We start from the raw sequence: 14,878 nt of genomic DNA on the forward strand, positions 1-14,878 counted from the left end.
CAAGTTTGATTGAAATAAACCGCGCCCAAGCGGGAATGTGCTATTTTACCTTTTATGTTGCATATCCTAACAACACCGACAGATAGCAACGTGTTTTTCGAAGTTTACAGATTTAAAATCAAGCCTGCACGTTTTGGGAAAGCAGATCGAAAACATTCCTATGGGAAATCACAGAACAAAGCTGTTAAATATCACAGTTCAAGTCGGAAAGGATCGTTCGTATCAGGTACGAGGTTTTACGTGTTTTTCTTAATCATATGGGGTTTAATACTATATAACTAAGCTAGTTTTGATAATTCAGCATTGTTTAATTCGTTTGTGTCGGTGGACTACATAGCCAAATTAGTAAACAAAGTAAACCATTACATTATCTACAAAAAATGTTTTGCTGATACCTTCATTCTAAGAGAACTTTCGCTGCTGATCCGTCAAATCGGCGACGAAAGAATTAAATTGTTTGGGATAATCCTATAGACCTCTCGAAAAGTTATTGTGACAAATATACGACGGTTGTACTTAAAAAAACTTCAACATTAAAATCTCATGAATGTTTGTTCTTGGAAAAATGTTTTGTGAAACGCAGAACAATGAAATCGCCGCACTTTGCTTCCTGATTCTGGCAAATTCGAACAGCGAGAAGGAAACGCGTTCGCTGTTGGCCGACGAGAATGTACAGAAAAGATTGTTGAATGTAAGAAGTATTTTGCGTACTTCTGTCTCTTGTTAAATTCTATCTTAGTTTGGACTTGATTTCGAACTACTAAGTGATATAAGTGATTCTGTAAATAGTCAATATTTCATGCAATGGCATGATTGGCAGGATCGCCCCACTACGCTGGTCCTTGCTTGGCGATTACAGCTATTGTATGGCGATCATTAGGTTTGCAGGTTTGGCAGCCCAGGCATTGCAGCAAAGCTGGATCTTTTCCCTGACAAGTCGAAGCAAGATTTGAAAAATCAAGCTCCCGATAAGGTTTAAACTCACGACCCTGGGCTAACCAGGCCTAATGCTCTACCAACTGAGCTACAGGAGCTCAATCGTTTCACGGGGTATATTGTGGCTAAGGTACACTGGTGCGCAAGCGCACAACTTGCCAGGCAACCTACACATATACGTAGGGGATCTCTACCTCCACATTCCAGCTAGGCTGCAATCCTAATAGTCAATATTATTGATCACTTTGTGAAAATCAACACCACGGTCCTCGAAAAGTCCAATAAAAACAAAGATGTATGTTATTGGTCTTACCACTATAAACTAATTTTCTCCACATAGTGTTTGAAGTCAGAGGACGATGCAATGCCAAAATGTGAAATACTGGAAGCAACCAAGCGTATCGTTGCTAACGACGAAAATTGCGACGTCATATCGAAATCTGTGATGCTTGACTGGTTTCTGGACAACTTGCAAGAAGGTGCCAGTTACTGTTTTGAAGCTTTTTTACGCATAAAAAAACAACTATTTACATCTACGATTTTTATGTGCAGCAGGAAGGCCGGAAATTCAAAAGAAATCGCACGAAGTGATCGTTGGGATGGCAATGGCCAACAGCAGTAAAAAAGTCCTTGCATCAAACCAGAAGTTCCAAAAGCTTTTTCCTAACCATGAACAAAGGTAAACTGTCACATGTACTTTTTTTTTCGTTTTGCGTGGTGTTGCGAAGTTGTGCGATAGTTTATGGCGTTGAATGTCCCGTGTCCTGTGTATTTGCGTGTGTGTTAGTTTAAGGAACGTCATTCTGGTCAGACGGTTTGCCATGAATTGGAAGAATAAGGCAAGAAGGCCATCGACGACAGTGGCTACAGCAGCGGTGGCCGAAGAACAGCCAAAGAAAAAACAACCACACGTCATGATCAGTTACAGTTGGAAAAACAGTGACATCGCTACGTTGGTGAGAATACAAAATCGCGTATGTTTGGCGTTCGCACGACAAACGATGAAACTCGGCTTCTGAATGCCTATGTATTGAAGGACATGCTCTTAAGAAATTCGCAATGAAATGTTATATTAGGGTTAAGAGCATAACGGAATCAAGTGGGAGAAAAACTTGCGAAACCAAAGATTTTTTGTTCATTTCGGATCCAAAAAGATATTAAATTTATGGCTTATCCATGAGGTTTATCGCCTACATTTTACACAAAAACGGGGCGACTATGAAAGTTAACACAAAGACTGTCCACAATTACACTTATGCCATGTTCACCTAAATGCAAAAGGATGTGAAATTCCCTAAACTAATCCTTCCATCCTTCTTGACATTACGACATGTTATCCTGGCCTTGAACAAATTAAAAACACGATGCTCGCCATTTCAGCTCAACGAAATGCTGCGATTGGCTGGCGTTGTCACGTGGATCGACCTCGACAACAATCCAAACCTGGACATGATGGAAGAGTTCGCGACGGCTGTGGAAGAATCTTCTTGTCTTCTACTTCTGGTGTCCTCCCACTACAAGCAAAGTGTTTACTGCAAGATGGAGGCCAGATACGCTGTGGAACAAAACAAACCAATTGTTCCAGTCAGAGTCGACCAGGATTACACACCAAACGGATGGATTGGTAATTAGTTGTGCTATTTTAAACATTGGATCCTGATAATCTTTAGTTTTATAGTTCGCCCATTTCAGTCAATTCTCGTATTTCTGGTTCATATACGCAGCATTTTATAAACTCACGTAAAATGCTTAAATTTAATAAAAACACCAACAAACGCTTCCCACATTTCCGAAAAACGTTGACAAAAAAGAATAACCGTTAGCCGAAACTGTCCGACTTAGTCAAAGTAGTTATTTTTATACAGTTTCCAAGTAAGCATCCACGCACCTCACTTTGAACATTTTCATACATGCACGAACGCTAATGCTAAAAAAATTCCAATTTAATTTTTTAGGAATGCTGATAAGCGGAATACGGTACCACGAGTTTTACAAACCAGAAGATGTGACGCCGCAAACCTGCAAACCTCTCATACAAGCACTTAAAATGTTGAACTCACGTTAACAACATTGCTGTGAAACTCTGTACATAGAAATATTCGCCACTGTTTGTAGCCAACTTGTTCGGCCTCTCTTATACAAATTATGTTATTTTTGTTAGAGTGTAAAATGTTGTTCGGCTACATTGGTTCCGATTTTAATGATGGTAAAATGTGCTTGGTTGAACCATAATGTCTGTTCAACTGAAGAGTTAGTCGCCTAATTGTGTTGAGATGCTTTCATTTGCAATGTGTTTGTAAATATCCCATAATAAAATTTTAATGAAAACAGTTTGAATTTTAAAGAATAATTTGAAATTTTGAGAAGGCTGGTAGCAGCCCACCATTTTTTTTCGAATACGTAAGCCTGCTAAATGAACCAAAACGAGCATTGCTTTTTCTCGTGATCCGGTTGAGTTTCCAACAAGTTAAAACCAATCTTGATTTGTAGCCAATCCAATTGTAGCCCTTAATAACTCATATGCAAATCACCAACACCTTTTAGCGACAGAAAAGCGAAATGCAGAATTGAGCCTAAATATTAAGGATGCACCGAAGTTCGGTTTGCCGAATTTATTCGACTGAAACTAAGGTTTTTACAATTATTAGGTTTCGGCCGAACAGTTGTGCAAAATTCGGCTGAAATCGAAGCTTTTTTACTGCATGCAACGCTGATACGCAAAATTATTTCCGGTTTCAGCCGAATAAAACAAAATTGCTGTTTCGGTGCAACACTACTAAATACACAAAATTCAGTAAATTTCGACCCAACAGGTCTCACCAGCGCAACTTAGGTCACTTACTACGACCTTGCCAGCGAAATAGCCATGCAAGCCTTTCACTTCTGGTGATTGAGGCATACTGAATATAATTTGATATCAGGATCTCTCCTGCTTAATGGGCTCAAATAAGTATGGAGAAGCTGGCGCTTGATATTGGGTCCACAAAGTTAAAGATCATCAGATGACAGCAGTGAGTGAAGTTGTTTGTCAAAATGGTTTGGGAGACACACGTTTGTGCAAGGATAAATGACGAGAAGTGTTTGACCAATGAACGTATGTGCGCAAGACTGATAAATTCTGGTTAATCGTTAATACAGGGCCCTTTTGACGTTTAGTCGCCACTGGAACAATGATTGCCATCGTTCAGGCGCATATGCTAAGTTATGTTTCAAAGCTGAGTGGCTCTTACCTGAGCAAACTCTTTAGCGTCAGTGCAACATCACTCCAAGGCTTTAGACTGGAAGGGTTTCAAGCAGGAAGATTTACAGATGTTGGCACCAGACGCATCTTTAACGAAAACCATGACATGTTCCGCGAGTCTGCCCGCACATTTTTTCAAGAGGAAGTTGCTCCTTATCATGCGCAATGGGAAGAAGATGGCAACGTTAGCAAAGAAGTCTGGCAAAAAGCAGGAGAAATGGGCTTGCTTGGTGTGAACACATCCACTAATCATGGTGGCATTGGTGGTGATTGGTTGTCAGCTACCATCGTCCAGGAAGAGCAAGGCTATGTGAACTGCACAGGACCTGGTTTTGCTTTGCATTCTGACATTGTCATGCCATACATCACCAAATATGGAACCCCAGAGCAAATAGTCAAATATATCCCAGATATGACGGCAGGCAAAAAGATTGGTGCGATTGCCATGACGGAGCCCGGCACAGGAAGTAACTTACAAGTAATTAATCATTTTCCCCGCATATTGCCATGCAACCTAAATCTTGGTTTAAAGCAACCTAAACTTTATAGTATCTTTTTTGTAGGTTTCGTATATATTTGTTACTATTGCCTGCTGTGAAAAGAATATTTAAGTCAAGTTGAATAGAAAAAAATACCACGCTATTGTAGGGTGTTCGCACTTTTGCCAAACGTGGTGGTGATGATTGGATACTGAATGGCAGCAAAGTGTTTATCACCAATGGTTATATGTGCGATGTGGTGATAGTGGTTGCAATCACCGACAAGGTTGCCAAATCTGCTGCCCATGGAATCAGCCTATTTCTTGTTGATGGAGATAACCCTGGTTTTAAAAAAGGCAAAAAGTTTCAGAAGATGGGAATGAAAGCCCTAGTAAAATCAAAAATACTTTTATAATGTATGGTGTAGGAATGCATCCCAAGACCGTGGGGGTTTAAGGGGTTTGACCCACTTTTTCCCTTTGGGAAACTTGTTTATAGATATAAGATACATATTAGGTTAAACTGGGATTTGAGGTAAAGTAATTGAAGTATATAGTATGTGGAATTTGTTTTCATAGTTTGAGGCATGTAGGGGCAGTAGGTACTGGATAATTATATTCAATGAAACTTTCAATATATTTCATAAAATACATTATCATAAAAAAGTACAATGACTAAATTTCTGCAACTTTAAAAGGATACAGCCGAACTGTTCTTCGAAGACTGCAGACTGCCATCAAGTGCCTTGCTCGGTGCAGAAGCTGGTGTTAACAAGGGGTTCTACCAGCTCATGCAGGAGCTACCACAAGAGCAATTATTCATTACCAACTTGTGCATGGCTGCTTGTGAATTTATGTTTGAAGAGACCAGATATTATGTGAAACATCGACATGCTTATGGCAAAACTCTTTCCAAATTGCAGACCATCCAACACAGGCTGGCAGAAATAAAAACAGAGGTTAGCTTTAGCTAATATCTTGGTTCTATAAGTAAATCTTTAACATGAAAAGTCAAAAATCATTGCAAATTTTGAAGGTATTATTACAAAAAAAAACTCTAACTAAGTTTTTAATTCCTGTTTACAGGAGAAGGATATGCATTTTACTTCAAAGTAAGCCATATTTGATAACAGTGAGACTCACAAAACCGAATATCAAATGCCTTAGTTACATATTATTAGTTAACTACAAATTAAGTGATTGGATTTGTGATAAAACTTGTGCAAGTAGTCATTTTCTGCACAAACATTTATATACAGATTGCAGTGGCACGGGCTTTTGTTGATTAGTGCAATGCTCTACACAATGTTGGAATGCTTGATGCCCCAACAGCATCCATGGCTAAGTACTATGTTACTGACCTCAACAACACAGTGGCTTACAGGTGTGTGCAGTTGCACGGTTGTTGGGGTTTATTGTCAAAGTCACCAATTTCCAAAGCATTTGTTGATGCCAGAGCACAGTCCATACATTGTGGAAGCAATGAGATTATGAAGGAACTCGTCTCAAGGCAAATCCTCAAAGATCCTTGAACTCATGATATTTAATTTGTTAATTTCCCAATTTGTTCAGTAGTTGATCAGATGTAGTAAACTGGAATCTTTTGCAAAAAATGTTGTAAAATAACCATGAGAGTTTTTGCAGAAATTTGTGTCAAATCAAGCAGTAAAATAACTGGCAGAAAGAGGAAACCTTTCGATGCTTTTCCACAGTAAAATTGCAGAGACAAATACAACCAGAGTCAAACATGATGGAATGTTGACTCATTATTAAATGATAAGCATATTCACAAATCACAGAGATTGTAATAGCTCGCACTTCCTACTTCCTAGCTTTCAAGCTCGCGGTATTGAAACAAATTCAAACTGCGCCGGCGCGAAACATGTGAGTGAACCCATGGCGCCACAATTTGAATTGTAATCGATCACACAACAATAAGCAACTTACGAAGCGGAACGTTTCATTACCTTCTCGAATCGCACCACGCGCCCTTTATTATAATGTACAAATGATTTGTTTTTTTAACCAAAACTGCAGATTTTCGCCAATTCCAGACTCTTTTCTCATCATCTCACCGGATTTGAGTGGATTTTTCTGCATCAACCGTGGATTTGTACACAATTGAAACCACTGCTCAGTGTGTAGCGAACACAGTGTAATATACTAACATACTAACAGCAACAACAATTTACAACAAGATACTTGCTTTAACTTTATTGTTTTCTACATATCAACACATTCTACAACATTGTGACATTTTCATCAGTCGACTGATACCACCGCCAGTCTTGTCGCCTGCTACTTTTGGAGCGAAGCTTAGAAATAGGTTTGTTATCTTCAAATTATGTTATTTCTCAGCTGTATTTTACCAAACCCATATTAACCGATATAAATGTGTTAGTCAAATGATAACTGGATAGACTAAAGTTTATTATATCTGCATAAAAATTGTGTTCCGTCGGTTTATTGTTTTCTTAAAAGTTTTAAAAGTAAACAGCTGCGATTTTCCATGTCAACATCATTAACTTCAACCAAAGGTCTTAAGAAAGGGCACCATCGTGTAAAGGCAAACTTTCTCCGATGTCTAACCGCGAAAAAGGTTTGCGAAAGGACTAGAGTTCTAAACATCTTGTGATTGTACAAGCATGTAGCTTACTCCTAAATCACAACCTGTAATTCATTTGTCAATACGTTAAGAAAAATAAACACGAAAGCAGTAGGATAGTGAAAGCTACACAAACCAAGCAAGCGTTTGTCAGTGACTGGCATTCTATCATCAAAATTTGTATTTGGCGACGATGGATCGCAACGATACAATAATGCATTAGACGTTGCAATGTATCAGAGGTTACAATTTATGAGTTTCCGTATGCCAGAATTTCCCAACTTTTTTGAACCGGTGACGCACGTAACAAAATGCTATTTCGATTTGGTATTATCTGTGCCGTCTCACATTTTTGCATGACACGCATTTTTTCGGCAAATTTTTGCAAAAAAGGCGATGCACAAGAAAAAGTCTACATGCCTCGATAAACGCAACGTTGGCAAACATCACAGTGTTGTTATTTGTGGGGTTTGCAAAATGATAGGCTATGTGTTGCAGTTCAAAAATGAAGTAAGGTTTTAAAAATAACACATTTCTCTCAGCAGCAATAAGTTCTGAAGGAACAAGACAAACTAATTAAAAGTATCGTATTCATCTTTTGCCTTTACGTGGGTCTATTTTTGTCATGACTGTCGTATGCAAAGGTTTATTTTTACACCAATTTTGAACGAGCGCTGTAGCGTGTTACAGAAAATTGAAGTACTGCTCTGGAAAGCATGCATATAGTTTTTGTAAGAGTGAGTAATGAAGATGGTGATAATTTAGCATAAACAACACTGCCCATATATATTATTAAAGAAAAATGCACTGAGAATGGTTTCTGAAACAACTGACAGGCCTCCATGTTTACGCAAGGAAAAGCGTTTGTAAAAAAAATGAAATATGTTTCGGTGAAATGGACTGCGTCACAAATGTTGAAAGCATACAAAATCGTGGGTCACGTAACTATGATAACAATTAGGGTCCAAGTCCATGTTCGTAAATGTATGCATGTTGTATTTCCCTTCAAAACAGACTTGGTATAACGAACTTCCTGTTTCAGGCACAGAAACAGTGCAGGAAGAAGCTGTTGCGGCTGAAAAGCTAAAATGGCTGACTACGGAAGTCAGTTAAGTTAAATCCTGGAGAGAGCAGGCTGATTCAGCATTTTTCTTCTTTCATTTTTGACTCTGACGATTATAATTATATTTGAATAGATTTTCTGGTAAAAGGTGTTGGCGAAGGGCATAGCCTACAGCGACGCAGCATATGGCAAAACTGCGCAACAAAAACTTGCTACAACATAAAAATTACTCGTGCCATAAGTGACATTTAGAGTTAAAATAAAATAATTACGCAAGGTATATTACCATCGAAAATAAAAACACAACACAAGTGATGTAATGATATTTCCAATATTTCGAACGCAAATCGACCTTGACGAATCAACCTTTGGACCAAACGCAAAGCGGCCACAACCCACAAGTCGCATTTGCTGTTTGTAGTATCGTGTGGTCAAGAGTGACGTAAGCTGTTCGTAGAATTGTGACAACGGTATTTATTGTAGTTTGTTGTGTATAGATATGTCAGTGTAATTTACGTAATACTAAAATCACCTAAATGATTGGTAGAATGTGAGTGATTTGTTCTTGGTGAGGCTCGTATTGATGTTTGCCTAAAACAATCTAGTTGCATTCAAGTTACATTGTTTGATGGTAAACATGTTTTTTGGTGTTTTAGATTCTTATTTATTGTTTAATTAAAGTTATTTTTGGTGTAATGGCTGCTTCACTGAGAGTGTTAAAGTCTGTTGCTAAGCTGAATGGTTCTCCTCTGGCCAAACTCTTTAGCTCCAGTGCAGCATCTCTTCAGGGCATAAGATTGGAAGGGTTTCAGACAGGAAGATTTACAGATGTTGGCACCAGACATATCTTTAACGAAGACCATGACATGTTCCGGGAATCTGCCCGCAAATTTTTTCAAGAGGAAGTTGCTCCTTATCACGCGCAATGGGAAGAAGATGGCAACGTTAGCAAAGAAGTCTGGCAAAAAGCAGGAGAAATGGGCTTGCTTGGAGTAAACATATCCGCTGATCATGGTGGCATTGGAGGTGATTGGTTATCAGCTGCCATTGTCCACGAGGAACAAGGCTACGTTAACTGTTCAGGACCTGGATTTGCTTTGCATTCAGACATTGTCATGCCATACATCACTAAATATGGCACCCCTGAGCAAATAGTCAAATATATCCCAGATATGACAGCAGGCAAAAAAATTGGTGCAATTGCGATGACGGAGCCAGGGGCAGGAAGTGATTTGCAGGTAATTGATTGCCTTTCCCACACCATTTAATGGCATAATATGATTTGATAAGATCATTTTCCCACAAATTGTCATGCAACAAACATCTCGGTTGCATAACTTATTACTACGATGATGTTGCCTTTGAATCAGAGAAAAATGTGTGGGCCTTTTCTCGTTATTAAATAATAGCAATAAATTGTTTTACTACATGAAATCTACCTAACCAGCAGCACTTCTTTCACATGACACAAGTTAACCTTCAATCCAATTTTAAATGTTACTCAATTCTGAATAAGAACTGAAGATGCTTTAATAAAAAGCGAAACATGTTTTCTAAAACTAGAAGCGTGAACACAAAGTTGTTCTAGTAACATTTAAAATTGCAATAAATAATAACTTACAGTATTTTTTTGTGATGTTTTGGAACAACTTGTCCTTATTTAATTGTCAGTAATTATAAGTTTATGTTTAGTTTCGGTAACATGATGCATGACTAATATACTATTCTGCAGGGTGTTCGCACTTTTGCCAAACGTGATGGTGATGATTGGATACTGAATGGCAGCAAAGTGTTTATCACCAATGGTTATATGTGCGATGTGGTGATAGTGGTTGCAATCACCGACAAGGATGCCAAATCTGCCGCCCATGGAATCAGCCTATTTCTTGTTGATGGAGATAACCCTGGTTTTATTAAAGGCAAAAAGCTCAAAAAGATGGGACTGAAAGCCCAAGTGAGATAAATTGTGGTGTGTGGTAAATGTATGTCCCAGACATGGTATTGGTGGAGTCAATGTTAATTTTCTGTTTTATTTGCTGAAATTGCTAATATAATGTATGGTGAGTGACCAAATTTCTGTAACTTTAAAAGGATACAGCCGAACTGTTCTTCGAAGACTGCAGACTGCCATCAAGTGCCTTGCTTGGTGGAGAAGCTGGTGTTAACAAGGGGTTCTACCAGCTCATGCAGGAGCTGCCACAAGAGCGACTACTAATTTCTAACTTGTGTATGGCTGCTTGTGAATTTATGTTTGAAGAGACAAGAGATTACGTGAAGCAACGGAAGGCATTTGGTAAAACTCTTTCCCAACTGCAGACCATCCAACACAAACTGGCAGAGATCAAAACAGAGGTAAGTTTGTGTAACATGTCTTTAGTCACTCACTAATAACACTTGTGGTGGTACCTGTCTGTTTCATTGTGGTGTAGATTGGTCTTAAACCCCTGTTCGATGTAACGTCAAACATACGACTTAGGATTATTTACAAGAGTTGTGCTAAAAATATGTTACCAAGTCTTTGTTGGCCATAAAGATAACAGGAGATTCCGACAATACAAACTTTCACCTACATCAAAAAGCTTGAATTCACATATTTTACATTGCCTGATATAGTTCAGTAATCCAGGATTTTTTGATGAAATAAAATTTTTTGATTACCGTTGATTTACTTTTTTGACGTTTCTCTACAGACTGCAGTGGCACGGGCTTTTGTCGACCAGTGCAATGCTCTTCACAATGTCGGGAAACTTGACACCTCTACAGCATCCATGGCCAAGTACTATATTACTGACCTCAACAACACAGTGGCCTACAGATGTGTCCAGTTGCACGGTGGTTGGGGTTTCATGTGGGAGTATCCTATTTCGAAAGCATATGTTGATGCCAGAGTGCAGACCATCTATGGTGGTAGCAATGAGATTATGAAGGAACTCATCTCGAGGCAAATCCTCAAAGATCCTTGAATTTGTCGATGTTTTATTTGTTACTCTCCTTAATTTGTTCAAGTTTATTAGATGTTGTAAACAAGTAATATTTTTCAACTCAATGTATTAATTTCGTTCTGTTAAAATTCCTAATTACATCTTAGAGCTTTTTAGTTACACCTTTGAGCTATGGTAAAACTGAACATTGTTGGTCTCGTAAATTCACAAGAGGTTTATTGTAGAATTTTTGAAATGCCGAAACAAGCGCATTCAAAGAAGCAACTAGCAAAATATAAGCACATGTTGAGTTCTTTACTTATGCAATGAAATGTTATTAAAACAAATAACCTGTTATAATAGGACTTGCATTTGTCCCGGAAGATAGTAAGATCCCAGGCATAAAGAGAATCAAAAACAGGGGAACAGTAAAAGCTGTTTATTGTACAGGGTTTGCAGATAGGCACTTCAAAAACTTGGCCAAAAAGTTTCAACATGCAGTAACAGGTAGTAAAAATTACATTGTGTCATAATATTCCACATTATTGTTATACTTTTTCTTGTTACTAGTCTTGGATTGAATTAGGTTGCCGATAGGTTTTTCCGTTAGGTCAAAATCCACCTGTTGAAAACTATATGAGGGGTATTCACTTTTATAGTGAATGCTGCTTTCAGGAAATCGGTGGTAGCTTTACTTACAGTCTCCAAAATAAACAATCATATTGGGCACAACAAGGAAGTGCATGGAGTATGTCAAGTTTCTATGCAAATAAATTCAACCATTTGCAAACAAATTACCTTGGCATATATTTTTAAGAATAAAAGATGGTGTAAAACACGTTGTCTATATTACGCTCCACATAAAAGCATTGCTGCCTAAAGAGCTCCAAGCTTTTTACTATTTGAAATATAATATAACACTAATGTTAAATATGGGTGACAAATACTGCCTTGCTCAGGTTGCGTTACAGGCAAAAATCACCAGAACCAACAGTCGAAAAACTGCACGCAAAACCAACTGGCAGCTGCAGCAACAAAGTAAAACGCATGGAGAAGGCATTATGGCCATAAAGAGCACATTCAAACCATTTTTGCTATGTACAGATTGCCTCAACAGCTCAAAAAGAAATAGAGTAATAAAATCGAAGGTCTATGTATATATTAAGTACACTGACAAGAGCTACTTAAGGCAATAGTTATTACATATAGTGTCTTAGAGCAGGAGAAAAGTTATCATGAAGCGAGTAAAAACATGTTTTTTTTATAATCCAAATGTATGTGGATTTCATGGACAAGCCTTTATCTTTTAAAGTTTGTCATTCTGCTAACTGATTTCTTGTTTGTCTCAAAATAACATTGCAATGTCAGTGCAAATTTTTTGTTGATAAAACAGCCATCAATGCAGTTTTGCTGCCAAACAAAGCAGCATATTTTCTGAAAACTTCGTGACCAGGACAAAGGGGATGGCAGCACTGCTGTAAGGGAATAAGTGACTTTGCCTTCTCGACATTTCTAGTATGCAGTAACCATGTCTTCGTGCCCCGCCAAAATATAGAGGTTTGAAAGGTCTTTTGGGTTATCAGTTGGTTTGCTTTCAAGCACAATCACTCTGCAAACATAAATTAATTTAATATCATCAAAAGGAACACACTGTTTAAGTGAATTGAAAAAGAAAAAAAGCAGGAATTTTTGATGATTAAAAATACCCTGTGACCTTACTAAATGCTTGTGCCCCCCAAATTTTATATTTCAGCCAACTGCTTTATTTTTTTGGATAGACTGTTGTGTACAGTCGGTCCATCAAGACTAAATCAAGCGAAAAAATTAAACCTTTGACCACAGAAACACACACGAAAGGCATTGTTTTTAAAGTTTTAGAATTGAAAGAGACGTTAAAAGAATCGGCCAGAGAATTTAGCAGTGTGATATGTATTACACATACCTGTAACAGCTGAGCAGTCTGAAACTTCTGCTGCGATCGCATATTTCTTGGGTCACTTCATTGTTACGAAAGCCCCGACCCTGCATGCCATGCTCGTGAAATGCCAGAATGCTGTCTTGCAGGCATACTGTGGAGAAATATTGCAAGTTTGAGAATCACGGACATTGAAATGGACTTTGGAGAACTAGAAACAGGAACTTACCAATGTTTTTCGTTTTAAAATCAAAGTGCAATTCAGATGCAAGTTTTTTACTGGATTTTAGTTTGCCAGAGAGGCTGATAATTTTCACATCACCTGCAATGTAGAATAATTTAATAATTAAAGTATTTATTTCATATGTAATCAACAGTTGTAAAAATAAAGAATTGTAACAAAAAGAAACAATAGTACAATCGACGTGTACATTTCCAAATACAGCAACTTTTTGTGAATAAATTTTTGGTAAAGGTTTTTACAACTTTTGTATACTTGTATTACAAGGTTATCAAGCCATCAGTGCTTAAAATGCTGCATCACGGGTAAACTTACGTTCAAGACAAACAAGCAAAGTGTCTTTTTCCAACTGAGTAACATTTACAACTTGCAAGGCAGTTCCAGCATTTTGTGGGTCAGCAAACCATGACGAGTTTGTGTTTAAGTTGATCGTATCAAGGTGGTAACTTGGCTGTGGGCCCTCTTTCGCTAAACAAATAAAAACATTGAAATACTATTTAAAGTGAGACACACATTTTCTTGTGTTTTGCTAGGATTTCGTAGAAGCAAATGACCCGGTGACTGTGAACACTGTTTCAATCAACTACCACGCAACTCTTATAGAGCAATTTTTTCTGTATTTATTGTTATAGTTGTACAACTAATGGATGATATCACTTTACAAAAACCCCAATACAACTACAACAAAGATTTAATGTACACTGCTATGATATTACACTCAACAAAGTGTCCACTTGCATACCTGCTGATGAAGTTGGTTTGATGTGGCTTACACCATAACAGACAAGTGGGTATTCTGCTTCTGGGGTTACAAGAAGTTCAAACACTCTCAGTGGGTGGGGTAAGGGGTACTCAAAACTCTGGACACAAAATGCGGATGATTGGCGGCAAATTCATGGAACAGGAATATAAACATTCCAGAACAAAATGTAATGCGATTTGACTAGATGTACTTATGGGCATAATTGTGCAAATTGACTAGGTTTTAAATAAACTGAGTCTTAACTACAGCAAAAAAATAGGATGCAGGATTAATTTTTAAATGTACATCTCAGTCTCAGCAAAAGAGCCATAAAAAATGAATAATAACATACCTTGATTAGTAAGAACTTTTGCATAGGTTCATACCACTGCAACAAACTGATTTGCTGGCAAAGTGCGGCACACAGACCAGTGCAATGCTCTTCACAATGTTGGGAAGCTTGACACCTCTACAGCATCCATGGCTAAGTACTATGTTACTGACCTCAACAACACAGTGGCTTACAGATGTGTGCAGTTGCACGGTGGTTGGGGTTTCATGTGGGAGTATCCTATTTCGAAAGCATATGTTGATGCCAGAGTGCAGACCATCTATGGCGGTAGCAATGAGATTATGAAGGAACTCATCTCAAGGCAAATCCTCAAAGATCCTTGAATTTGTCGATGTTTTATTTGTTACTCTCCTTAATTTGTTCAAGTTTATTAGATGTTGTAAA

General features: G+C 38.0%; 2 protein-coding genes and 1 pseudogene across 2 annotated transcripts; 2 read left to right on the top strand and 1 right to left on the bottom strand.

The window, feature by feature from the left end:
• Window positions 1–3,969: 3,969 nt before the first annotated feature.
• On the top strand, window positions 3,970–6,187 carry LOC145913820 (long-chain specific acyl-CoA dehydrogenase, mitochondrial-like; annotated as a pseudogene).
• Window positions 6,188–8,983: 2,796 nt separating this feature from the next.
• On the top strand, window positions 8,984–11,319 carry LOC145913483 (long-chain specific acyl-CoA dehydrogenase, mitochondrial-like). The gene is made up of 4 exons (XM_083001163.1): window positions 8,984–9,561; window positions 10,056–10,277; window positions 10,415–10,675; window positions 11,014–11,319. Exons 1-4 carry the CDS (start codon window positions 9,019–9,021, stop codon window positions 11,284–11,286), a joined length of 1,299 nt encoding a protein of 432 aa, XP_082857289.1. The 5' UTR covers window positions 8,984–9,018; the 3' UTR covers window positions 11,287–11,319.
• A 142-nt stretch (window positions 11,320–11,461) lies between these two features.
• Window positions 11,462–14,657, bottom strand: LOC145913485 (mitogen-activated protein kinase kinase kinase kinase 5-like). The gene is made up of 6 exons (XM_083001165.1): window positions 14,495–14,657; window positions 14,143–14,260; window positions 13,716–13,868; window positions 13,389–13,481; window positions 13,187–13,313; window positions 11,462–12,853 (listed from the first exon to the last, which is right to left on the bottom strand). Exons 1-6 carry the CDS (start codon window positions 14,516–14,518, stop codon window positions 12,757–12,759), a joined length of 612 nt encoding a protein of 203 aa, XP_082857291.1. The 5' UTR covers window positions 14,519–14,657; the 3' UTR covers window positions 11,462–12,756.
• Between the last annotated feature and the right edge of the window lie 221 nt (window positions 14,658–14,878).

This window comes from Ascidia mentula, chromosome 9 (assembly GCF_947561715.1).
Source record: "Ascidia mentula chromosome 9, kaAscMent1.1, whole genome shotgun sequence".
NCBI lineage: Eukaryota > Metazoa > Chordata > Ascidiacea > Phlebobranchia > Ascidiidae > Ascidia > Ascidia mentula.

What these genes read in the sequence shown, in the direction of transcription:
- LOC145913483 (XM_083001163.1), top strand. Translation starts at nt 9,019, where the DNA reads ATGGCTGCTTCACTGAGAGTGTTAAAGTCTGTTGCTAAGCTGAATGGT. An exon ending in GGGCAGGAAGTGATTTGCAG is followed by an intron (nt 9,562 to 10,055) that starts GTAATTGATTGC and finishes ACTATTCTGCAG; the next exon opens with GGTGTTCGCACTTTTGCCAA. An exon ending in TGGCAGAGATCAAAACAGAG is followed by an intron (nt 10,676 to 11,013) that starts GTAAGTTTGTGT and finishes GTTTCTCTACAG; the next exon opens with ACTGCAGTGGCACGGGCTTT.
- LOC145913485 (XM_083001165.1), bottom strand. Translation starts at nt 14,518, where the DNA reads ATGCAAAAGTTCTTACTAATCAAG. An exon ending in CAAACCAACTTCATCAGCAG is followed by an intron (nt 13,869 to 14,142) that starts GTATGCAAGTGG and finishes TTATTTGTTTAG; the next exon opens with CGAAAGAGGGCCCACAGCCA. An exon ending in AGACTGCTCAGCTGTTACAG is followed by an intron (nt 12,854 to 13,186) that starts GTATGTGTAATA and finishes TTATGTTTGCAG; the next exon opens with AGTGATTGTGCTTGAAAGCA.